Source organism: Anomalospiza imberbis, chromosome 18, assembly GCF_031753505.1.
Source record: "Anomalospiza imberbis isolate Cuckoo-Finch-1a 21T00152 chromosome 18, ASM3175350v1, whole genome shotgun sequence".
NCBI classification, from domain to species: Eukaryota; Metazoa; Chordata; class Aves; order Passeriformes; family Viduidae; genus Anomalospiza; species Anomalospiza imberbis.
The window spans coordinates 7,491,429-7,518,720 of record NC_089698.1 but is presented as its reverse complement, the minus strand read 5'-3'; the positions used below and the strand labels follow the sequence as shown (position 1 = coordinate 7,518,720).

At 41.8% G+C, this 27,292-nt stretch overlaps 1 protein-coding gene across 8 annotated transcripts in view; it reads right to left on the bottom strand.

Annotated features, from left to right (window-relative positions):
- ARVCF (ARVCF delta catenin family member) overlaps positions 1 to 27,292 on the bottom strand; it is a 245,417-nt gene that overhangs the window by 45,827 nt on the left and 172,298 nt on the right. For all 8 annotated transcript variants that reach the window (XM_068208793.1, XM_068208796.1, XM_068208794.1 and 5 more), the window contains 4 exons: positions 22,584 to 23,083; positions 15,527 to 15,710; positions 2,445 to 2,562; positions 1,024 to 1,195 (listed from right to left, as the gene is read on the bottom strand). In XM_068208793.1, the coding sequence (XP_068064894.1) occupies positions 1,024 to 1,195; positions 2,445 to 2,562; positions 15,527 to 15,710; positions 22,584 to 23,083 (974 nt within the window). The remainder of the gene's footprint in view (positions 1 to 1,023; positions 1,196 to 2,444; positions 2,563 to 15,526; positions 15,711 to 22,583; positions 23,084 to 27,292) is intronic.

Genomic DNA, 27,292 nt, shown 5'->3' with positions numbered 1-27,292 from the left:
CACTGTGATGACTTCCCTAACACATATGGAAACATAATATTTCAGTAACTGGCGCAGGTCAGGTCAAAGACTAACATGCAGCACACAGTCCATCATGTTCAAACAACTCCATATCAGCTCTTAAGGGGAAAAACCCTTCCTGGTACCTGGCTATAAATAGTAGGCCAGGATGTGTGTACACATGAATGAGGAGAATGAAGCCTAGACAGAAAATGGAATTAATGATCTCTGAATTCATCTAGAATAGTCATTTCTCTAAGAAACGAAACAGGATTCAGTCCAGAATAGTAATTTCTCTAAAACAACAAAGAAAATGGATATAATTTGAGTGTCTCCTTGTAAAGGAAACATGGAAGGGGGGTTACTGAGACTATTAATCCTCTCATAATGAAACTCATTTGCAACACTCATGCCCCAGAGGAGAGAACAGGTCTAAAAGTGACTGACAATTAAAAGCTACAAAATCGTGTCTGCAATGTAAATTACTGAAATAGTGACTGAATTGGGAGGTTGTATGTTTTGGTTGAGTGGGAGGGGAGGCTTTTAGTTTGTTTTCATGTATGAGAATCTGGAGGCATGAAGATGTATAGGCAGGAGTGCCATGCACAGGACTGGATGGATGGATGGATGGATGGATGGATCCATGCTGGCTTGGCTTCCTGAGAAGGGCACACATGCTACACAGCCAGGCAAGGGGACTGAGCAGAGATGTGAAAGATGCAAGAACACAGCAACGCAGAGGAGAGGCAGAGCACATCCACCTTTTTCCAACAGCAGATCGCCATCTGTCAGCATGCAGCAATCCTGTTTAAAGCCAAACAAAATTACAGCAATCGTGGAAAAAAGAATCCAAACATCCAATAGTGATGCAACACAGGAGATAAATACATGCCAGCTCACTGCAAACACTCCACAAACTGCATCATCCTAAATGAGCACGATGAACGTGCTTGCAAGAGCAGGACTGCACAGCAACATTACCCCCAAATCCATTTCAAGTTCTGAGCTTTTTGCAACACATACCTTTAGCTTTTTTTCCACCAAAACAACCAGCATCATCTTTCTTCTTCTTCTGGGAGCCTCCTGTGCCTGTAGTCTGACCAGCATCTAGTTCTTGGTACTTATCAGCTCCAGGGACCTCTTTGTGGACATGATAGGAAAGGTTCCGCATGATGCACACACAATTCTCCACAGACTGTTAAAAAGAAATTTATGTTTATGAAGTATTGCACCCTCTTACCCGCAAACCATTGTATTGTACAGAGAGGGAAATTAAAAAAAGAAGGCCACCTGTCCCAGGAAAACCATGTAGCTCTCAAGGAAGAATTAGTCAAGACCCTTAAATTAAAGTTCATTCTTCTTCTAAACCCCATTTTATTTTTCCAAAAGTGAAGCGCTTTATAAATAGTATCCATTCAAAATGAAAACTCTCTAATCAAAAATACCACTTGATCTTACATAAAGAACACAATTCGCCAAAAGATCAAACACACAACAGAAAATGATCATATAAGGATCTTATTTTAATCCAAGTCTCTCTCTCATTCTTCCAACATTTACAGTCTCCAAGGGGCCCATTTTATTAAATTTTCTCTGGGTCAAAACCTAGGCCTTGTGAGGATTTCAATGCGAACACACGTTGTCCTGCAGTAATAGCTAATCCACAGCACTTCGGGTTCTGACAAGAGCAGTGCTCTGTAGGTTGCAATGGAAACCGCCAGGTGGTTACAAAATCCACTTCCAAAATTACCTGATTAAGTAACAGGGCTTTGTAACCCCCTTGTTCAGGCCATCACATGGTGAGACTCAGAATAAAATAATGATGCTTTACAAGCCTTCTGGTGTTATAAAGAATAGTATGCTCTTTTTTTAAACAGGGTAAAGTTATGATGTTCCTCATACATATAAATACACTTTTAAGTGCCATGGGATGAGATGATGATAAAAACAGATTAATAAAATTTGCACCAAAAAAAAAAAACAAGCCACAGTGAAAGTGCTGCAGGTCTGAAGACATTTCTTAATGTCTAAGCACTTCAGTCTTCAGAGATGGTACTGAATAAAGCTTTTAAAATGGGAACTGACTCCTTTGCTGCTTTGTGCATATGGGACTCAATTCTGATTTGGAGACTGCACTTATAAATGCCAATTAAGTAATGCAGAACAATAGCAATAATGTCACTGACAATAAAGGACTAGGCTCCTCACCTCTCTCGGCGACCAGCCTTTGCTCCCCTCATCAGCCATAGAGGCAGACACAGCAGCATCCTGCTGATACCCCATCAGCACTACCACGGATACCAGCAATGAGAGGAGGACAATTACTCTATTTTCTGAGGCAAGCATAATCCTCTTCTGATACCAGCAACAGAAGTTGGATCACAGTGCAACACTTCAGCATAAATTGATGCAAACATCCACTATATTTTAATACTGAAATTCACCTTATTGTCCGTGTCCTTCTTGCCAACTGCAGACTGCAGAGCATGAAGGAGGGCATCCACCAGGCCATCACACTCTCTCAGTCTTCTGCGTGCTTCTGCTCCATCTGAACTTACATTCCTGACAGGAGACAGTTGAAAGAAAATTTAGCCCTGTGACCTTCACTATAAAGTTAAAGGTGCATTGATTTATACTACAATTATTAAGAACTCATCACCTTGGATGAAAAATTAGGAGGCCAAGTAGACTGACAAACCTACTAAATCTCAGTAAAGTATGGGCAATGCACATCTGCAAATCTCTGAGCCTGAGCAAAAAGGGGAACATAATCCTAGAGGTGCCTACAAACATTCTCTGCTTTGCTGGCAAGCCCAGGGACTCACCTTAAACCAGGCTGGAGTCTGCAGAGCAAACAGTATGCAAATGAAAAATTTAATTTCAAAACCAGCAGTTCCAAACTGAAAGATACTTTCACTACCTTAGGAAAAACATGCTAAGTCACAAGATTGCTCAGCAGTATCATGGCCAAAGAAACCAAAAAAGCTGTGTGCAGCAGAGTCATTTCAAAGTCTGGGTCAGTCACTTTTAGTAAGGAAAGGATGACAGTTCACATGGCTTTGAATTTCTCAAAACTCTGCACAAGAAAATGGCACAGGTAGAAGAAGCAAGACAGAGTGGAAGGCTACTTGGAGCTGTTAAAAGTTACATTTATCAATGACTGCAGAAACTATCAGAGGGGACCTTTGAACTTGGCCTCACTCACCCAGTGAGCACAAACTGATACCCCAGTCTTGCATAAGCATCAATTTGCCATTACCCAAAAAACAAGTAAAATTCAAGTCGATTTTCCAAATGCTGCCTTCCCACCCATCGATGCCCCCTCTTCTTTAGGGGGAATATGAGACAGAATTATTCTTAATAATGCTCACTGACCAAACCTGTATGGAAGCTCTTCCCAAAGTTGAAATGCAGTAATTTTGACAATAACACAGACAACCTTTCAACTTTCAGGTCTTTGAATCCCACAAAGCCATGTAAGGTTACCTCTCAAAAGCTCAGGACACCATCATTACCTTCTGCTATCAGGATCCTGCAGTCAGTTTTTGCTTTTAACTAGAGGGACTGCCAATCTCCAAGTAATTAACAAATCAATCATGGTCCCCTCCCACGTCCTGGTTATCTGGGCAGGCTGCTGTGTTAATTGGATAGCTAGGAAAATCTACATTTTCTCAGAGACCTCTCAAAATCTGGAGGCACTTAATTGTGAGCTGGTTGCTGTAACAGCACATTAACTTTCAATTAAGAACACAAATGAAATGCACAGATAGACAAATTATTTTCTCAAATCCTAACACAGCTTCACCTCTAGCAATGGATGACAGGAGGCAGGTAAACTGGATATTAAAATGATTCCAAAGGATAGATAGAGGAGCATTCTATATGCTGTTTTCCCATCTCCAGTTGTACTAATCCTTTTGTATCAAAAACACAAATGTGAATTTTAATGCTACATCTTTATGAAACTGAAATTAGAATTCAAATTCTCTGAGATACCTTTCAGGAACTATAACAATAAAAGCAGCTCTACCTTCAAGCACATCTATTAATGTGGAACACTACTTGTTAAGCTTCAGGCTGACAGAAATGCACTATAAATGGTCTTATCTGGAGCTGCATATCACATTTTTTATTCCCTCATTAAGTCTCAGAGTGTTAGAATTCACAAGCAACACTGGCAGACTAAAGGCAGAACAGCTCAACCTTCGCACCTTCCTTGCCCTATGGCCCATTCAGAGGAGATTTTTCTCTGGTTCATTTGTGCTATCAGACTTGCACCACATTTGTTTTATGCTTCGGTTACAAACACCATCACAGTATTGTGTATCCTGCTTTCTTACTTCTTGATCTGTACTGGGGCTAATATCAAGGTAGACATTGATAAGGTTATGATTGAAAAAATATTTTAATATTGTATCAGTAAGAGTGTGGCCTGCTGATATCACTGCCTCTTCAACTACAGAAAAATTTACTGGAAATTAATGCCTTGAGAAAAAAATTCCCACATATATCGCACATAAATAAGCATGAAAACTCTGCAGGATCAAGTTAATAGCTAATTAATGCTATGACTAAGTTATCCCGACATCAAACTTTGCAGCTTTAATGTTTTAACTAGCACATCACAAAATGTATCCTTATGAGCATCTCATGCAGAAACATCTGCTCTATAAATACACAACTCTCGGGATTTTGTTAGTCCTCCCTCCTTGGGTAATGAGCTTCCTGCAGCCCTTGGGATTTATCCACCCTGGAAGAACAAACTCCATTTCCTTGTCTGTAACTGTACCCCAGACCTACAGGAGAGCTCAGCTCCCACTCTTGTCCCAGCAGTCCAAGCAGATCTCAGACAGACGAAGCCCAGGGACATCAGCACTTGCATCATGAGACTGCTCTTCCTGCTGCTCCAACACTGCAAAAGGCAATGAAGATCTCCCAAACCCCATGGAAATATTTGCATTTCAGATCCATGCCAGACTAAGCTCTAAACTAAGGTGGGCCCTATGAAAACGATGACAGTATGCTTTGATTAAGTTCTTATCTGATCATCCCATGAGAAGTGCTGCCAGGTTTGGTTTCCACGATCCAAAGACGCCTTCACAGGTCCATGCAACCCAGGAAAATGCCAGGCTGCATTTCTGCCGTGGCCTTAAGACTCTACCATCCACCACCTTGAAAAGCATCACCTCGTAGTCACTGCTCAAATTCATCTTGGGTCTTCAGGAGGGGCATGAAAACAAAAGGGATGACATGGACAGAAGAGCTACTGCTGGCACTGGTCATGAAAAAGGACAGGAACTGCCATGGAATAATCAACCTGACAGCACGCTCCACTGACAGGAGTCAGGAAAAAATCTCTTCCGTTTCACATCCGTACTGGGATTGTTCTGCATCTTGTATCTGTTAAACGTGAAGGAATGGAAGATGTAACCAAACCACTGTCCAAAGGAAGCTTTCAAAGTAAGGTTTCTGAACACCCTTCTTCCAAGAGTGATGGAAATCAACAAACACGACTGATTCCAGCAGTGAACAGAGGATTTGCAGTCCCTTTACACAGGGCAACACTCCACAGAAGGAATGCAGAGCCTCACCCAGGCCAGAAACTCATGCAATGGAGATATGTAACATATGGCATCCAGACTCAGAGAAAGAGAGCTTTGCTTTTCATTTGACTTTTCTACACATTAGACAAGTACTGCTATACACCAGAAGAAATTCTTCAGGGGATGGAGTGCTTCACACAAGACACCAAAGAGAAAGGCAGCTGAGACCCCAGCTGAGGTGCTGCTAACTCTGTTACTTAGGAGACAGGCTGCCATGCAAGACCTGGAATGGCCAGAAGATATTGCAGTTAAACAAATGATCTCACTGACTTGCTTGCTGGGGCAAATTAATATCAAGAACCTCTGTGGATGTAAGTCAAAGCAACTTAATGAAGTTTGAACAACCCTGCAGGGCTTTTGAAGCACTGATGACGGGCAAATATTCTTTTACAAATTAAAATAAAGCTGATTGCCCATTGAGAAGGGTGGGAATGGTGAGGGGGAACTACTCTATCTATTTTTACACAAACCAGTGTCAAGTGAGACCTGCCATTCATCCCTAGTGTTCTGCTCACTTGCCCTGTCTCTTCACCCCAAGGAAGGTCTCTGCTGCTTTCCCTGACTCTCCTGCTTTTCAATACTTTTCCAAGAGTCTATTAAATGACAAATGTATTTTAAAAACAGAAGTGTCTTTCTTATGTCACAATGCAAAGGGTAACAGGAACCTTCAGTGTGCTTCCTGTAAGAGTCTGAAGAACAATTCTAGAAACAAAACACAGAATTACTGCCCATGTGACTCCAGGTACACAGTTAAGAAACCAACTGGATGACTGATTTTACATAAAGCAGTATAGTACAAATCTCATTCCAGAGATTTAAAATCTCCAGCCTTTAGCTAGAAAAAGCAACCTGGATTATTCCTCAAATTCTTGAGAGTACAGACTGTGGCCAGGACTAGTGAAAGACAATTCATAAGGATGTTGCAATATTTGCAAAACAAAGAAGCACTAAGTAAATGTTAAATAAAAGTAAATACCTATGAGCATAGAAACTCATCAGGCTAGGAATGCAGTCTGTTGCTATTAAAGACTTCAGAGAATGGGGGCGAGTGTGCTGAGAAATCTGCTCACGCCTAAGATAAAGTTATCATTATCACCAAAGAGTTGTCTTAATAATATGCAAATCTGAATGCTACATTTACATCTGCAGAACAGAGCTGGCATTCATCACCCCTAGGAGAGGTGAGCTGTTACTACTGTCTGTGCCACACACCAGAATTATCTTCAAGAGAAAAGACTTAAAAGTAATTAAGTACAGGGTACTTAACTTGCACTCTTTCAGTGCAATCATGTGGCAGTGCCCCTCTGTGCTCTCCCTAACAATCCAACAGACAGAGTGGAGATATGGGGAGCTTTTGGATTGTTTTCTTTTTAATGGTGACGAGAAACTTGAAAAAAAGGCAAAGACATCTTCAGCTCTGAAAATTAAAACTAGTATTTCCAGGACTGTTGTGTCTGTCACTTGGTGGAGAGCACCATCAGATGCTATCCCACAGTGCTGCAGATGAAGCCAAGGCTGGAGTGTTACTGAACACTTACCCTCCTGCTTCAGTTCAGCAGGTGTAAAAAGCACTTTGTTTAGAGATCTAGCTGGGAACCAAGACAACAGCTGGGAGACTTTGCTTTTTCTATAAATACGAAGTTGAACTGGAAACTTTTAAGACATCCTCCTAGTAACACTTCCACCTTTCCCTAGAAAAATCACAGTTGAGAGCTGAAGCCAAGACAGAGATGTGCTCTTTCCAACCCCTTGCTAGACTCTGACCAGCACCACCACTGAGGCTTTGCTGTCCAGACACCTGAGTTTTGCATACTTCAGCTGATAAAAGACTGCTTCTCACAAGTCTAGCTTAAAATATATTCGTTATTCTGTCCACCTATTCTGGCAGGCATTTTAGAATCCTTGCTATACAAGCATCCTTCCACACCCACACACTGCTTCACAATAAATAAATTTTTATTTGGATACCAGCCAAAGGAGATGGATCAGTAAATAGTTGTAGCAAATGAACCCTATTTCCAAGTGTCTATCTAGGCCCACTATGTCTCAAAGGAGAAATATACAACATTTAAAAATCATTCCATCATTTCATGCAGAAATTGAATGGATTCCATACTTCAGTTCACATCAAGTACCAGAAAGTTTAATTGGTATTGAAGTTCATTGTTCTGAAAACAAGAGAGAAAAAGAAAGAAGCTGCCTGTGACACGAAGATAGCCTGATTCAGGCAGCTCTGGTCAGAGGCCCTGTACGGCACAATGCAGTTTGGCAGCAGAGAGCTCAATCAGAAATCAAGCAGAGAATATGCTAAAGAAAGCAGAAAGAAGCCAAAGTCCAAATGAAATGCACAGAAAGCCAGAGGAGCTCTACTGATGTTGATTTAGGCAGGGAGCAGCTGGGTAGTAGCTGTTCAGACCTGGGATCCCACTGGACACTGCTGCTCCACTCCAGCATTCACTGACCAGTTACACCCAAGAGAGAAGCAGCAGAGCAGCCCCAGTTTCTATGCATGCAAACCCTTCCACCTATTTAAATCAAGTGCCTGGTTTTGTTTAGTTGACCAAATGCTTGAGAGGACACAGCAAAAGCCACCCCTGAAAAAGGGTTTCACGAGCTTAGTCTGTGCTCCAGCAACAGTGGCACAGAGCAAGAGATCTACAGGGCACCCTGTCACACCTCATATCCATGTCCGCACCGCCTACAGGAGCTCTCTGAAACAGGCTAGGGCTCAAGAGTATGGTTTAACAAAGGATGGACTTGACATCTGTACCTCGCTGTCGGTGGCATTCTATACCCAGAACACCTTGTAATGCCTTTTCAGTAAAATGCTGACTGGTTAACTCCTGCATGACCTACTTGGAGGGCCTCAGCTTACTCTCCTGTAATGCAAAATGATGCAGAAACACACTGCATGAGAATTCCACGATGCCCAGCAGCTACTTAGCTTCCAAGTTATTCCAGTCTCTTCCTGGAGGAAAGGCCAAGGGACTCTGCTTGCTTTATCACACATGCTTGCTGCCATGACAAAGAATCTCAAAAATACAGAAAGGAGGTGGCACTAATCTAACAAAGATCAGGGCTTACAAGCCTTCCAAAGCAGACTACATCCATCAGAATGACTGCAGGGAGCTTTGCTGCAGTCCTGCTGTTCACCCCACCACAGCAACAGACATTTTTTGTAGATTCCCTCTCCTGACAGCCAAGGGAGGAGGGACCTAGGTTAATTCCTAAGTAATGACAAAAGGCAGTAAGCAAGTATACAACCTTAGATTTATATCTCAAGATATGACTGTAAAGCATTAAGATTGCATGTAACTAGGTTATGTCTCTGCTGCTAAAACCTATGCATAATTTATTTATATTACAAGCTAAACATCAGGAACTGTCAGGAGGAACCCTAACAGCTCCTTACTAGCACGAATTAAACGCTCTGCTCATCATATAAGCCCCAGGACAGCCATATGCTGTGATCCTGCACAGTATCAGTAAGCTAATTAAGAAACTGCCTTCGCTCACTCCTCTCTTTTGTGTGGGTTTTTAATTTGAGTTGATTTTTTCCAGTCTGGGTTGGGCAGATAAGCTTCTCCCTTTTCGTGCTACTTGCTGCCTCCAAAGTGAGGATGCACAGGCAAATTCTGGTTCCGTTTTTATCTCTTTCTGTAACTATTCCTTCTCTCAAAGTCCACTTCAAAAGCACCTGCTGCACACCAAAAGAGTGACAGTATCTTAGCTCCAGTACCTGGAGCATCAGTCTCCCACAGGCTGCACCCACTCTGAACACAAACACGAGCACGGCAGCCTCCAAGCGCTGCAGGCAAGTGGGGGGACAGAGACAGCAGCATCTGCCCTTAGCTCCCCCAGGTGGGACAGTGAAGCATTAACCTTTGGGAGGACTCCTCTCCAGATGATCCTGGTTAAATAACTGCCCTGCAAAGCATAGGAAAGGACAACTTGAACTAGGATAGGAGAATACACTGAGAGTGAGAGGGAATGTCAAACAAATGACTTTGTCAAAGAACCCTTTTTGGAGTTGGGGAGAAGTGTAGCTGCTGAGGAGGGCTCTGTACTAATGCAAATTTGCTGCTGATAAAAAAGACAAATGTGAGTTTTCAGGTGCCAGCCTCCAGTTTCTACCTCCTCTGTTGTGCCATGCTTCAGTGAGCAAAGCTCCCTTGACACCAAGGGCGGCTCATCTGGCAGCACGGCAGCAGCATCACCTGAGCCTCACCTCCTGCACCCTGCTCTGCACTAGGCAGCACTTCCAGGTCACAGACTGGCACTTCAGTGCCTTCTTACCTCAGTCAGCTGGAGATGAAGGCTGCCTCCAGTGTATGAGTGCACACAGGACAAATATTAGGTGACTGTCACCACATACTATTATCATGCCTGCAGGATCTAAAGATGAATAGAGCTTGAAAGTAATGCATTTTGAAAGCTCTAATTCCCAGGCACTCTTCTTCAGAGAAAAGCCACACATTAATTATTAATAAGAAAGGAGGGCATAAGAACCTGGTTTTGATGACCTTACTTCATTTTGTTCCTCAAATTCAGCACACAGCGATGGGAAGAAAAAACATCACTGACACACTCAATACAAGTGTTTCTGGGGGCAAAGAGAAAGACCTTTTCTGCCCAAACAAGATCACATGTTGCTTGACAAAACTTCCTTTACCTCCACGTGCCCCAGAGACACACCCACACTCGTGCTACAAACTGTGTGTGCAGGCTGTGTCTGGGTACACACACGTTACTAACACATAAAGACATGAGGACTCACTGTTACCTGTGACTGAAACACTGCAAGTGACACCTGCAGGACAATGTACCATAATGCTCTGTCCTCCTCAGAAAAAGGCTCAGAACATTTGCATACAAAAATTATTTGACACATCCCAAGTATTATCAACTTACCATCAAGCTCTTGCAGTCACCTTTCCTCTGAAGTACCTAAGAGGGGCCTGCAGATACTTTTACATCATTTCTCAACCTGGTGGAGTGTATTTCTGGCTCTGAATTCCCCGAATCCTTATACCATGTCTTTGAACATCGTATCTCACATTCACCAAACCTCTCAGGTGTTGATTCCATGGGACCAAACCCTTAATTAACGCCTACAGGAGTAGTTTATTCCCAGCTGATGTCTGTAGGATGAACCATTTCAAAATCCTTGAACTACTGGTATTTACAGCAACTTCAGGGGAAGGTACATACCGAGGTGCCAGTCCCACAATAAAGATGGAAGAGTGAAGATCAGTGAAATCTAGATCCCCTAAGGCACTTAGCAGCCTGAACCTCATCAAAGCCAGAAGGAGACAGGGCTATTAAACATTAGACCACAAAAAGGTTTATACCATTAATCTTGCCTGTAATTATGTCAGTGCACTAGCACACCAGCAAATAAATCCACACTTCTCAAGTGTCCTGGTACAGCTCCAGCCACCAGGCGGTCCCTTCCCTTCTCAGGGGCTGATGTTGGACAAGCTGTTATGTGCAATCTCCAGCTGAAGAATGGATGTTTTTAGGGAAAGTCAGGTGGGTGCAGTTTGTTTGTGTTCATACACCTCGGCCAGGGCTCTGAACCCTGAGGATGTTTGTGAATGCGAATTTCTGTGTACTTGGAGAACTGACAAGAAATGCTGCAACTACAGATGGTACCCCTGGAAAAAGGAGCACTTTGCATCTGTTTGCTATGCAAATTAATTCATTTAACATTTGTTGACAGCAGGTCAGTTTAGCACAGGAATCAGGCTAGAAAGTTGGCAATTTAGGAACTAAGTTCTACTCTGTCCTCTTTTAAGTGAAAAAATCTAGGAGAATTAAAAGTAATTAGGCAGAAACTAGCAATTAAGACCAGAATGAATTTCATTTTTAAATCATTAAAATCCTTGCTGCTTCCAGAGAACTAGGAATCATGCTGGTTATCTCCACAGACAACTAACAAGACAATGTGACTGCAACAGTGCTCTGACCCACAGATGCAGCAATTTCCATGTAAAGCAGGGAAGCATCTTAGGAGAACCCAGGGGACCCAGGGAAGGTCTCTGGTACTGCCTGGGTGTTCATGAACCACAGATCCATCTTTCCTACAAGAGCTCAATTCATGCTCTTCTCCTGAAGCACCTCCATGTCTGGGTAAAAGTTGTAGGATGGATCATGAAATGGCCTCATGAAGATGCACCAAATAATCTCATTATTTCACCAGGAGTGCTATTTGAAGACAAATACTTCTGGATTGCAAATCCCAGTATGGATTTAAGTGTTTAATGGAAAAAAAAAAAAAAGGGCAGTAACTAGAAGAGACATTCTCCACATACCTAAAAGAATAAAATACAATGCGAAGACATAAAACTTGCATTGTAAATGAAATGAAGGAACATCTGTGCATACTTAATGATTCTCCTATGGTAAGCAAATGTCTTTCTTACTTCTTCCCCAGTCCTACTGCTTCATAACCAAAAATCCACTTTGCTTTGTCTTGTATTGTTCCTTTCCAGATTTCTACCATACATGTTTCTTTAATCAGCTTCAACAAGAATACCTCTGTTTTATAAAATGACACCCAGGGCAGCATCCTTCACAAGGCTAGTGACCATTTGCGGCAGTAAACTGATTATGGATATTGCAGATCTATTCATCATAGTGTGTCTATCCTTAGAAACACAGCAATGAAAAAGGAAGCATCTTTTTCCTGATCTCAGGATGAGAATGAAGACAAAATTACCATCACCTGCACTAGTTTCTGAAAACTTCAGTGGTCAAGATTATAAAAGAACATCCAGTAAATTTCATTATCAGATCATACTTTACAAATTGGGTGTACTGCCAATTTCCAAAGGATTCCCCCAAACATTTCTTTGAACAGAGTTTTTGGCAAGTCAAGTGCAGAGTGAGATGGCACACAGAACCCATCAGCCATGTTCCAGATGATACCAGGATTCAAAATATTCCTACAATGGGCACTATCACAGGAGAGAGCCTGACTTCAGAAGGAGCCCTTTAAATAAACAACAGTCCACACAGACCTTCACCAGTGGCCTTTTCCTCCTTGGATTCCCACTGGCTCTGTGTGTGTGTGGTCAGCTACAGTAGCCTGGAGTGGACACCACTGAGTGTCCCAGGTAATCCCAGAATGAGATAACATGGCAAAGCAGCTTTCTTGAATGGCTTTCCTGATGACAAACTGTGAGCAGCTTCTCTGATTTCCAGCTTGTAAATGACCAAGTCCAATGTTTTTCAGTATCAGACACAGATAAAAGAGCAGGTCCATTGCTGGATGCAAGTCCTGCGGCCACACAAACCAAAACCAGTATCCAGCATCACAGCAGGAATTTTGTTACTTCAGCAAGTGGGTAAATCAGGGCTACAGAAAGCCACCTCAGCTCCAGCCAAGGGCAGAGTGCAGGGATCACGGCTCTTATCGTGTAAGTCAATCCCCAGCCCCGGTGCAGGTAAAGATCTTTGCTCAGGTACTGGCCCCAGTTACTGACCCTGCAGCTGAAGCATCCTTCCATCCCACACGTGCCTGCCACGTCCCACACCACCCCTGCTGTTGATGCAGCTCTTAATCCACCCTGAGGCACTGGGCCAAGGTGACTACAGAGCTCACCCCGACCTACTCAGACCTGCACACACACCAGCACCTGAACCCCCAAAGTGAGGAGGGAGAGACACAAGGTACACAGGGGAAAATGGGTAAGACTGGAAAGGAAAGTGGGATGGACCAGGAATTTAAGAAGAGGTAAAGCTAAATAATTGTAGTGTGGCTTTTTTTAATTACTTGTTTTTAATTATTTTGAAATTAGTGTTTCCATGGCTCCACATTATCAAAGGAGAAACCTAGATTAAGAACAAAGTAAAGATGAATAAGCAGTGCTAAAAAAAAAAGGCAAGTAATAATTAACTGGCAGTTCATGCTGTGAATCACTGAGTTTGGAACAAACTCGCCCACATCTGTTGATAAACTTCATTAACTGAAAAAATGATACTGAAACGAATGCCATGCTGCATGCACAATGCCTGTCTTCTGCTTAGATACCTAAACTGCAAGGACACCTGAAACCTCAGAAGCTCAGAGACTGTTCCAGTTATTTTGGGAGACAACGCAGCTCACACCTGAGGCTCACTTCCAAAAGGGACAAAGGGAGGCTGGCACATAATCAAGAGGCCTAATCTCCCAATTAAATATCAAACTGGTGAACAGTTTGCAGTCTGCAATAAGCTACATTCGTGGAAAATTGAATTTCTAGGACCAGCTACTGTGTCAATGAGAGAAGCATAGGCAAAGGGGTTTTTAAACACTGGTATCTGTCAGACAGATGGCTGCAACAATTTATTCTCTGTTGGTGTTAACTATCACATCTTGCTGCTGCTTTTAAAGATGAGCTGCACAGGATTTCAGCACACAACACAAAATAATTTCCAACAGTTTTAATGTTAATTACTTTTGATATGTCCATTTAGACACCTGATCTGGAAGTGCTGTACAAACGGTGTGAGTAATATCCCTGACACGGGAACAGGAAGCACAATCAGCTGAAAGGCAGCTCATACCCACCTGCTCCTGCACCTGTATTGTTCCTGCACTCGCTCACCTCACTGCATGAAGTGAGGAGACAGCAGGGCAGTTCTCCCCAGCTCCTGTGCAGGAGGCTGCTGTCTCCATGGCTCAGCACAGACGGGGACAGATTACCTTTTCCAGATTACCTTTCCCTGCTCTCACGTCCCCATCTACCTTAGGCAGCCTCAGTCAAGCATGAGATCACCTCGCCTCACATCTGATGGAAGCTTCAAATTTTCCACAAAGAAGCACTAAGTCCCTCCTGACTATGACAGCAGAGACCAGAGATGAGAGGACTGAAAGACATTTCCGCCTTCAACAGCAGAAACAGCCACCATTCACTGGGTGTCACCTGATGCATTTCAGGTTGCATCAGGACCACTTTGAAATAGCAGAAGTTTAAATTCTCTAATATCTCAGTATATGTTTCACACCCTTCTTCATAGGCTTTAAGAATACAATGTCCAAAAGGGCACAAGCTTTTGAGTTTCCTGTAAAACCAGTGCCTTACTTTAAAATTTAAAAAACCCCAAAAACCCAAAACAAAAACCCAAATCCAATCAATCAACAAACCAAGAAATACTCTGGAGTACAGAAGTTCAAGTGGATCCACATACTAATAAAATTTTATGATGTGGATTAGGCTAGTCTACTAATGACTAATTTATTGTCTATACTTACTGGAGAATCTCATATTCATTGAGATAATCCTTTTATTCCCTCACCATGACTAATTTCCTCTTGCAGAACACCCTTAGAAATGAGACATTAGTAAGTAAAAACCTATGATGTCTGGAGTCTGCTTAAAGGACCTCAGCTTCCAGAGGGACTGCAAATAATTTCAGTAATGGGCCCTTCCAGAACACTTTTCATTACTTTCTTAATTTGTGAAGTTACTTGGGGGAATAGCTATTGCAATTTAGAGACCACAAGCCCGAGAAACAGAAATGAACCAACTTCTGAAGATGCATTAATCAGTAGAAATCTGACAGGAGCACATTTAAGAGCAAGAAAAGGTATAATGCCAAATCTTTAGTAGTTTTATTCAAACTGACTTCTTCACAAAACTGAAGAATCTAAACTGAGCGTAACTATTTTTTCTCAAAAGAAAAGCAAAATGAGACCCACTGTTTAGGGAACATTGGTTCTTCAGACTGCATTAGGACTCCTCCTGATTCCAGCTTTTAGCATGAACTGCCCTGCTCTCAAGGCGCTTTCAGAATTGCAAACACAGTATGAAACCAGAAAGGCTCCTTTGCAAGGAATTTTAGAAGGAACATTTAGAATCCTAACTAGTCAGTAGCTCAAATTCTTCACTAAAAACCCCGAGAAACTATGGGGAAAAAACTCGGCAGCTGTGCCTTACCGCAAGCAGCCCGAGGTGTTCTTGAAGACCGTTGTCCACTCGGCGTCGCGCGGCTTCGAGTCCTCATTGGGCTCGCTCTCCCAGCCCGAGTGGGGGATGATCACCTCGTTGGTCAGCGTCTGCAGACCATGGTTGATGATGACCATCTTCAGGGGCTCGTAGGAGGATAAATTCCACAGGGTGCCTGCAGGGGATCATTAAATAACCGGAGTATAACAACTATATTAAATCTGAAGGGTAAATAGAATCACAGGATTCACAGGGAAGTGCTTGAAGGTTAAATCATAAAGCTAAACAAGAAGGCGAAGCAACCTGAGGAGATGCCAGACCAGAACCAGCTTAGGGAAAATCCCACAGCTTCTTCAACAAAGCATGGAAGTACCTTTTTCAAGACATGGACATTGTTGAACTCATCAAGCCCTACACAGAGTACATAAAAGTGATGTACTACTGGAGATTAATAGGCTTTTTCTGCTGTATACAAATTGTGTTACACTTTCAAGTCTAACTATGTCTCAAAAAGTAAAAATTCATCCAGTGAAACAAAGTATATTGACAAAGTCCTAGGAGAGATGAATTTCTGGAGGATCACCGATCTTATGCTTATCTTCTGCACAAGATAATATTTCATTCAAGTCTCCTTTCTATTATTTATTTTCTCATTTTTCTGTCACAAGCAATATCGGTGTTCAAATCTCCTGGTGCCACGAACATATGATTTCTTGAAGAAGCTGGAAACCAGAACTCCACTGTCTTTTCATTTTTAACTCAATTATGAGCCAAAGTAGACAGAAGTCAAACATCAAAACCGAATAACAGAACAACAGCTTTATAGCTGCAAAATACCCAGTGTTAGATAAGTGATACAGCCTCCCAGCAGACCTGTATCAGTGTCCTGACAGTTATTACTCATCAGAGTAGGACTAAAACAGAATGCTCACTTCAGAGAGAATTTCTGCATAGACCCAGCCTGGTACCATCTGAGAACTGTCAGTAACAACACTTGGAGGGAGCCAGACACACGCTTTTGGTCTCCAAGGAAAAGTGTGAGTTCCAGCAAAATTTCCAGACAGCCCAAAGAGAAAACCCAGATTCCCCAAAACACACAAGGAATCTTTCCTAAATTGATGGAATATCAACCTGAGGCTCCCTGTGTTACAACCACTATGGACTTGTGCAGATTACAGTGCAAACTGTAAATCTCCGCCTCATTTTATATACATCTAAAAAACACAACAGAACAACAGAAGTGCAACCTTTTGTTTCAGCCCCTTTCAATCTTTCCTGGAGCAGTGATGTAATCTGTTACCTCTAGAGTGGAACTACAGAGGCAAATCTTACTGCTTAAAAAGAACAAGGCAGATATATAACTAAAAAATCAGGAATACATTCAAAATTTCCAAGAGCTCTAATATTACAGGATTGTATTAAAGTTTTCCAGTGCTAAAACCTTTTGCTTGTTTTAAGACTTAGAGATTAGTGTCGAGACTTCAATACCTTCAACCACAGCATGTAAAATAAAATCACCACCTCCAATCTCTTCCTACATTCTCATTCACCAGAGGTTATTTCAAGAGACTAAATGCAACTGTGGATTCAACAGAGTTCCAACTAGATTTCAGCACCAACCTGCCCATCTACCACCAGCTTTAATGTTGTAACCCCACCCTGACCAAGAGAACCACCTGCCCCAATGGAAGCAGCTCCTCTACATACACAGAATTTTTATTAAGGGGCTGGCTGTAGTTTATGCAATGAACGCTTTAGGGCAAACACAATTTGACTGTAAATCTCAGTGACTACCGGACAAAGGAAACTGGAGTTACACAGAACCTTTCCCCCACCCTCTTTGACAAAAACTCCCCCAGCATTTTACAAGCTTTCAATTTCTCATCTGCCTCCCATCTCTACAATCTTTCATACAAAACAATAAACTGAAGAAGAATAAAAGACAGCCTTACTATTAAAAAAATTAGTGCAAACTCTTCAAATTATTCAAAAGGTCAAAGCACTTAAATGTATAATGTTCTCCTTAATAGTTGCATAAGGAAATCCAAAAGAATCCCTCTGCTGAGCAGCATTTAGCAAGGGAAAATGCACAGCACTTAAAAGAAAGGTAGCACAAAATAAACAGATGTGAGGGAGTCCTGTGGTTCCAAAGACAGAGAAAAAACTTCAGGTTGAACACTGACTTCATATTTTCATGGGGAAAATATTTCACAAGAAAGGATATAGAAAATAAACACACTGACAGTACATTTTTCTTATTCAAAATTATGAAACAAAGACCTCTAAATCCCAGCATCCTTTCTGCTCTAGAGCAAATGAATTCTATGGAAAGCTCACTGATACTGACAGCCTTTAGGTTAAGAGGACAAATTCAGATCCAACTGCAGCATTTAGGAGTAAAAAAAAAATCAGAGGGAAAAAATTGCTGTAAATTTGACATCCATCTTAAATATCATTCTCTGTTACTACTGGTCTAACACAGTAATGTTTCACCAAGCTGGAAACACTGTTTTTAAAGCTCTTATCCATTGAAAAGAACAGCACTCAGGAGAAATCATGTCACTAACACAGCAGCACAAGGTGAATGAAGTTATCTAAATTTTCCATGCACTTTCACTACAAGTTTTGGCCTTTTTAGCCACAGATTGCATGAGTTTTAGGACTAGAGAAAGATGAAGTATTGCTCTTTAGAAGATGAACATGATGACTAGCAATTTTTTATTCATAAATACTGTGAGTAATGTACTTATGTACTTGTGGCTTCAACCATCATCCCTGATTTTTCAACATATTAAGCAGGGAAAATAACTACAAGTTTTTATTTCAAAAAAATCCAGCATCACCAAGAAACTAGAAGCTGTTTAATTCCTTTTCTGTGGTCCATACCAGATAGTTTATCACTTGGAAAAATAAGCACACTGCAATATATTCCCTGAGGAATTCTTGTTGCGCGTTGGTCCGGGGGGCATTTGTTTGATAGACTTGTTTGTATCCAAGTCCTGAAGATTGGAGCTGTGCTCCTTTCAGCAGTGTTGAGCACCACAACATGAGCTAGTGTGTGACAGAACACACCATGGACAAGGACCTTCTGAGAAGCCCTGGAATAGCAAATGGAAAGAGAAAGCTCATCTGAGATCAGCAAGCTGAAGAGAGGCGGGTACTTCTCCAAAGAGGAGTCCAGGTCTGAGCAGATGACAGGACCTCAGCACACATCAGTGCCCAGGAGCTGGGAGCTCTGAGCCAGCTGATTTATCTTCAAGTTGCTGTTCGAGCATTAGATCAAAATATTTCAACTGCAGAGCATTTTGAAGGTCAATTTTTCAATTATAACCAATTGGAAGAATCATGTCCTGCACCACTTAAAATCAGTGCAATGTCATTAAACAACAAAATTACTCCAACGTTCTCACAAAGAACAAAATTATTCATTAAAGCTACCAATTCCTGATTGCTTTTCAAAGAATGTAATAGAATTTTGGTCTTGCATATCTGATGGGAACATTTCCTCCACAAAAAGCTTATCACTCAAGATAAAACTTTTGTACCTTCCCAATCAGAAGAGATTTAATTCCTTATCAGCTTAATCCTCATTTCTCTCTTTTTCTCAAGAAAATGATCCACTGAGAGTACAGCAGTACAGCTACAAGCCTAACAAGAAATGAAGGAAGAATTTTATGGAGTATTTCTCAACACAACTCTACTCATGACTTACTTATGGACACTCTAACACTTAAATCAAGCTTTTTTTAGTGCAGTAGCTAGGAAGCATTTTGTAACTCCACATTCCAAAACCAAAGAGATGTGAGATCTGTGGTGTTTTATGAATGTATCTTTGAGTTTAGAAGGCAGATTTTGCACACTTCACTGATCTCTGACCTGGAGGGACATCATGTTTAGTGCTATTTTTCAAGTGCAGATATGTCAAGAACACCTGGTAAAACAGTGATGGCACTAACCCAAAGAAGCTTTCCAAATTCTGCTAAAACCAGTGCTATCTGTAAGAAAAAAATCTACAGACTGGCTTAATCTGGCAGCAGCGGTGTATCAGTACACTCTGCCTGCTTCCAAAATTTAATGTCAAAACAGTTGTCTAACTTCTCCAAATGTGTATCCTGGGAAGTGCTCAAGGGAACACACTCCCAGCACAGCCAGACTCACTCGTTCAGCACTGATGCCACACATCTGATTTCTCCCCTGATGCTGCATCCACCTCTTGGGTGTTTTTAACTCACTGGTGTGGCTTCCCCACTCCTTTAACACAGTGACCAGATCCAGCTGTGGCTGTTGCATCAGATCAAGCAAAGAAGAAGGCATGGAGCTGTCAAGGACTGACTCTCACATTAGATGGGAACGATGGTCTCTTTTGCCTGAAAGCCCTGCTTCAAACAGGGTGTCCTACTGTGTGACCCAGGTACCTCCTGTCCTGCTGGCAGGCAGTATTCTACAGCCAGAGAAACAAAACTTCAAGCCTAGAACTGCTCTTCAAATCAGACAACTGAATTATGTACACTTCTTTAAATTACTTTAATCTCTTTGGAAAGTAGGATTATTTTATCATTTGTCCTTAGCTGGGATGACCAGCTGGTGATTACTACTGAGCTTTTGAAAAGCAGCCAGTATTGAGTTAAAGAAAGATTAAACTGTAGAAAAATCAATGTGTCATACCAAACGTGAATTTGGAGCCTGTTAAAAGAAATAAACACAAATGCTGTATGCTGCTGTATTTTGTTTTCTTTTTTTTTCCCTTTTTCCTAATGCATTGCTGATGCAGTCCCCAGACATTTCTGTCCAGATACACTGAAAAACTTTCATGGCAAAGGTAGGCCTTGGTTTATCACTAGGGCAAAGCACCCAGACAGGAAGTTGCGACTGCTACCAGGAGAATACTGGAACTGTGATCAGAATTTCCGAGGCTGCAGAACACAGTCCTTTTGTGACAGCCCTGCCTGAATGCTCCCTTTGCACTTCAAGCTGGCTCTTGTTTCTCTCTGCTGACTTTTGGAGCTCATTTTACAAATGGACAATTCCACATTGTCAGCCAGAGCTTTGAACACAGAGTGCAAGTACAGCAGCACCAGTCACAGAGGCATTGCTGGAATATTCTTCTTTTCTGTGCTGATGCTTGGATGTCTCACACCGGATCTGGTGATATCATTTTAGAAGGGGAATGAAATTATTCCTGGTTAGGTGGAGATTAAATACACATCATCTGTTACTGGACATCTGTTTAGGTTAATGCCCTTAGTATTCCTGGTGTTTCTGAGTAAGGGGAAATAAAAAGCTCTAAGTAACAAAAGCCAAGGTGGAATAAAAACACTAGATTTAATTAGCAAAAACTATTGCCAAATAAAATGCATTTGAACTCTAAAGCTAATTAAGCAACGGGAAATCAAAACAATTGCCATTTACAGTGAAAAGGAAAAACATCCAGTTTGCTTTTGCCATCTCAGAAATGACTGATTACCACCTAGCACTATAATGATACTCCTTCAGAGTAAATTATAGATGGCTTCTCCTTTCTTGAATGTAAGGAAATAAATTTATTGCTTCTCAGCACTCCAGAAATGAGTGTTGATTAAACTAGAACAGTAGATAAACAGGTATTCTTTATTAAAAAAAAAAACAAAGTCTGCCATCACATTAAATGAGTGCAACAAATGGAATATAAATACCACCTGCAGAGTTTCCATGTTGAGGCACAGCACAGACAGCTCTCCAAGCACAACCAGCACGTGCTACTCAAGAGTTTCTCTGACAAAACAGACAGCTCTCCTTTGCCAGCTCACTGGAAAAAGGCTGGAAAAATATCCCTGCTAGTTTCAACACTGTATATTTAGACCTAGTTTGCTAAATAGCCTATAATGGCCGTGGAAGAACAGATGGAACACCCAAGGCCACTGTTCATCTCAGAGAATTATGATTACCAGTAAAAACCTAAAGAGAGCTACTATAATTTTTGAGGAAATTACAGAATTACGATGTTTACCTCTAATGGCTTAATCAATGTTTGCAACAGGGTCTACCTTTACAAGCCAACATTGATAAGGCAGCTAAACAATTTCAGCCCTGGACCCATTTCCATCCTCACAAAGCTTTCAGGAAAAATTCTGTTTTGGCACAGAAATTCATTGGAACTGCTCTGGTCTCCATCCAAACATCCCCTGCGGCTTCTGAGAAGAGAAAGGGAAATCCATTTCACTCCTCTTGATTTATGGGAGACTGAAGAATAATATCTTTCTCCTTACTTTAAGAGATGACATACTTTTCTACCCTTTCCCACTTAATGGCTGAACTTTGAAACTTGGCATATACTTTATTGCTCTTTTTGGATGATACCCAAAACTAAGTTCAGATAAAAACAGGTTAAATAATGGAGCTGTATTTGAAAACTCCCTGCAAAGTGTGCTTGAACTCACTAACCTGAAATGTAATTCTCCCTTTTCCAACCTTTGCAACAAACAAATCCGGGTCCAAAGTAACCAAAGCAGACCCTATGCTCCCTAAAATCTGAGTTTTCCAGCTCAGAAGCGCTGCAACTTTATATACAGCCTCAGAGTCCTGAGCACCAGGCTGGAAGTGTTCCTGATGAGACTGACTGTTCTCTAAATATGAGGGAGTGGGGACATGGCAGCAGGATTGTTTTTTAAGAGATTAACAAGGAAAGATTTAGCTCAGCCTATCTTACCTCATGACTGCAACACACTGAGGGCACGTGCACTACAAATTACCTGTCAACGGAGCTGCTGTAACTCATTTCAGCTTCAGTACCCCAAGCACATGCTACTGCATGCTACAGCCAAGGAGCAGCATCCATCCCCCAGCAGCCAGGGAATCCCAGGTGCACCACACACACCCACAGAGATGATCTCCATCCCCTCCTGATGGGCACATGTCAGGCTCTCGCCCCGCAAACGTGGTGCAGCTACAGAACAGCTGCAGCCAGTGATCTGAATTCTCCTTCAGCCTTGTAATCTCCAGAAATTCTTGTTCCTGAAGCTGAAAGAACTGTTCTAAAGACTAATCCATTAACGAAATCACAGACACTGACCTGTAATTAGCTCTCTGACTTCCATGTCGTTTGTTTTTCGCAACAGCCTGATCAATGCAGGGATCCCATCACAGTTCTTTATAGCCACTTTGTTTTCATTATCCTTCCCATAGGAGATGTTTCTGAGAGCCCCGCAGGCCTTACGATGGACCTCAGGCTTTGGATGATCCAGCAGGCCCACCAGGATAGGGATGCCCTTGAGGTGCCTGACGTCCTTTTTGATTTTGTCGTTCTCGTAGCACAGGTGCTGCAGGTAGGCCGCGGCGTTGGACTTGACGGGGTCGATGGGGTGGCTGAGCATGGCGATGACCTCGGGCAGGTCGGGGTCCCTCCAGCGCGGGTCCTTGCGGATGCTGTCGATGGACGGCGAGCGCTTCCCCAGCCGGTCGATGCTGGCCATGCTGCCCCGCTCCGGCTGCGCCAGCGGCGCCGCGTAGCCGCCGTGCAGGTACGGGATCCTCTCCTCAACCATCTCCGTCTCGATGGGGTCATCGTAGCCCCTGTGAGAAGAAACGGTCCCAAGACATAGAAAGGGGGGCAAAAGAAAAAAAAAAAAGCACGTTTAAACACTTAGTAACACTGAGTCAATATGGAGATTTCAGCCACAAGCACACATTTTTATATCACAAACATCACTGGGGCAGCATATTTACAGTTTTTAATAGTTTATTTGGAGTAACTTGAAAATTAACCATAGTTGAGTTCTCAGCAGTGATGGGACTCCAGCACAGTGTTTGTTTGGCTAGCAATGAAATGATGACAGGAACTGCAAGCCATCAAACAGATTGCTTTCATTCTGGTCACTTAGCAAAGCAATTACAACAGAGCTGGATTACATTTAGTAGGAAACACTGATCTTCATTAATGCTGCTACTTCTTCAACAAACCAAAACTCTAATTAAAGGCATTCAAGGCCTGGGCAGGGACCACAGATGTATTTCAGCAAGTCTGACAAGTTCCACTACATTTCCATGTTGATGCTTAGACAAGCATACTCTAAACACTACTCTTAATCGATATTGCCATAAACCACCCTCTTATATGTATTTTTTTTTTCAAACCAGCAGCAGCCTTTTGCTTTACAGCTTTTTCCTGGACAGGTTTGCTACTGTCTCAGTATTGCAGTTAGCTCAGTCAAGCAAGTGGTTCTAATTGCTATAAAATGTTTCTTAAAATCTTTCATCTAAAGCACTGAGTGATGTTATTGAACCATTTCTGCTGTCATGCTGAAGTACAGGCTATTAGAAGTCAGGAAGAAAACGGAACTTGCTGCCATCCCAAAGGGACTGATAATTAAACTGGGCTCTGGGGGTGGAGAGCAACCGGGGGTGGAGACTGAACTTAGTCTTGTACAATTAACGCTTTTAATGTTAGAAATGCCTCTCCTGACTTTATGTTGCTTTAATTGCTGCTCTAAACCATAAACTGAATGAAAGGATAAAAATGGGCAAGCATCCAAAACTCAGAATGAATCTGAAGAAATCCTTTTATTGATGCAGTTATTTGTATATGTATAATTCAGCAGTTGCTCTACACAGTAATTTACACTCTCTGGACAGTCATGTTTTCTGGTACAGAACAAAGCTGCTTCCATCACTCCAAGCAGAAAGCAACAACACTGAAACAATTTACTTCTGTGAATGCACATGGGGCAGAAGGAATAACAAAACCCCTTAGCTACTCCTCAAAGTCCTATTTTTACAAATGCAAATTTGTGATAATCAGCGTTAAAACTACAACAAATTCTCATTTCTCAAACTCATCTTCATGCTAAATTCTTTTTCAGTTCATAAAAGCAGCAGAAGATTAATTTTAATAATTGCACAGCTGTTCCTTGCTTGACTTGGTAACTCGCAATTCAGAACATCTCAGTCGTGTGAGCTGCCCACAAAATAACTGTGCACCACCTCAATTACACCTGCGCAATTAAGTTTCTCTCTCCTCCTCATCCGTGCAAGTACACAAAGATAATTACTGTCTTGGGATGCAGTTTGTTTGCTTTATTTCCACAAAGCCTTCCAAACAGAACCACACAGATGGGACTATTTTCCTCAACGTTGTATCCTCTTCCCTTTGCCACACAAATCTCCTTGGTCTCATTAAATTTGTCAAAAGAAAACTTTAGAGTTAGGACTTCAAACTGCAACACTGTCATGACAAAAGAGTACCACATAAGTTTAGTACCAACAGTACTAATTTTAATTGTCAATCACTACTTATTAAATATGAGTGAAAATACCTGAAGTGAAGAATTAATCATTAAAAAGGAAAAAATAAATAAGATCACAACCCTGCTTTAAAACAAGACAGCATCTCTCAACAACTGGTAGAGAAGAGGATAAAAACAAAAACCCGCAATTGCTGGCATAAGGCCACGCAGGCCAGATCCAACATTCCTCTGAGGATGAAACAGGGTCGGGAGCCACTGCTAATGCACCAGTGACATAACTCAATGACTGTACCTGGCAGCAAAGAAAACACCTTGACCCTTGAAGGCCCCAAATCATTATGCAGAAAATCTGGGATCCTGTATGAACCTAGGAGGTATACAAGAAAGCTCAGCTAAGGCAAGTATCACACTACTTCAGATCCACATGACTAAATACTGTGATCAAGGCTAGGGAAGGTTAAAAAAACCCAACAGGGGAAGTAGTTTACCAAAGCAGATCATCTGCAGAGGATCAGAACAACTGCTTAGGCAGAGCAAGGCAGAAGCGCCCCAAGCCCCAGAAGCTCTCCTTTAACAGAGCTGGAAGACCAGACTGGCAGAGCGAGAAAATCAAAAGCAAGAATCTATCAGGGCATTAAACACACCCTAATCACCAACATATTTACACACTGGGTGAGTAAAGAAATCCTCTTTCTGAGTCAGACTGATGCAGTCCAAATGTGATTTTTCACATCCGCATCACTGGAGCAACTAGGCTGGGAAGGAAAAGCCACCTGATACAGGACTCACAAGAGCCTCAGCAGATACCGCTCTCGGGAGACCAAGAGCTCTTTACTCTCAGGACTGAAGAGCTCTGGTGCTATGCCAGAGTTGCTGACTGCAAGCATCTTGCCTTCCGTTTGTTTGTAGCAAGGCACATGAGTTTTTAGGATGCCATGGGTCTCACTAATCACCTGTCTCAGGGAATTGATCAAAACACATTCTAGCATAGTTAAAAACTGGGCGACAGCTTGTGGATTTATCATCTTCCTTATGGCTTCAACACAGGCACATTTGAATAAACAGGTGAAGGATTTAAACATTTAATCCTCAACAACTTCTACAAGTGTTACATTCGTTACAGTTTGCAGCTGGTGTCTGCTTTGGATAAAAGACCAGAAAGGCTTGGGATTTCAGCAGGAAACTTTGTGCCAAACATTGAAGAGGAGAAGTAAAGACTTTGCAGAATGAGATTCTACTTTTGCCAGGCTCTGTTCCCTGGTAGGATACACAAGGGGATTCAAAACTGGAGTGAATCCTCTGCTGAGACAAGCCTGAGTTAGGGCCATATGGTTAAAACACCAAAATCCCCTTAACTGGAAACACCTAAGAACTCCCAATGGATGAGCTGACTCGGGTTGCCTCCTGCCATATCAAACTCTGCTTTTCATCACCTTCTGCTACCAGAATATTATCAAACTGAATTCACACTAAGGAAGACACTCAGAAAAAAACCCAAATATTATTCAAACTGGCCACATTGCTTGCCTCACCCTGTTCTGCCCAGGCATGTCCATAAACTCCTGGCCTGAACTAGACAACATCCTAATGCTGCCCATATACACTTGGAATGAGTGAACGTAGGCCAAAAGTGCTGACTGGAAGTTTTACCTACAATTACAAGCCTTTACATTCTGTACTGAAAAAAACACCAGAAGAAGAATGAGACTGACATGTACGGTGTTACCAGTGCTCTCACTGTCTATACACAACAGCAGCAAGACAGACCCACTGGAAAAGGTATTTAATCTAAAATCTGGCTCATTTCCTGATAATAATCATTTGGACCGTGAAGTGACCACCAAATACAGTCTCAGTGTCTTAAATCAGGCTTCTAGCATAGATAATTTAATAGTAAAAAACGGTTTTGTTGTAGATTTAGTCAACATTAAAAATTTATACCCTGTCTAGTCTGGAATAGTAACACTGGCAATAGCTGCTCCAGAGCCCTTAGGGAAAAAAGAGGTCCCGTGAATGCTCATACAAGTACAGACTGCAGTGGTCCACTCTGGAAAGAAATCACCACTCACACAAGAAAAAGCTGAACAGAAGTTATTTAAACCAGTAAGATGAATTATGACTTGTCATTTCTTTCCAGCCTGTGTTCATTTCAATTTAATGATTAAGAAATGTTCCAATAGTAGTAGGGATGTTTTTTGTGAATAAAAGTATTCAGTACTTCTTCTCTTGCAAAAAGGACTGTATATAAAACATCCAGCACACAATAAAATTAGATGTTTTTAAAAACTGTAATTAAACACCTAATATAATAAAAGCAACATACCAAATGAAGGAAAAAAGAGCACGAACTCAATTAAAGATGTGTAAATACCGTCATAAGTTAACTTCAATACTATACACCCCAAATGCTTTTCTCTAACTCCAATTTATTATGCGACCTGACTTACACCAAACCAGAGCATAAGCTGAGGGGAAGAACAAGAATTGCCAGGTGCTCTTGCAGAAGGTGATGTATCTTACGTGAGGAGAGACTCAGTAT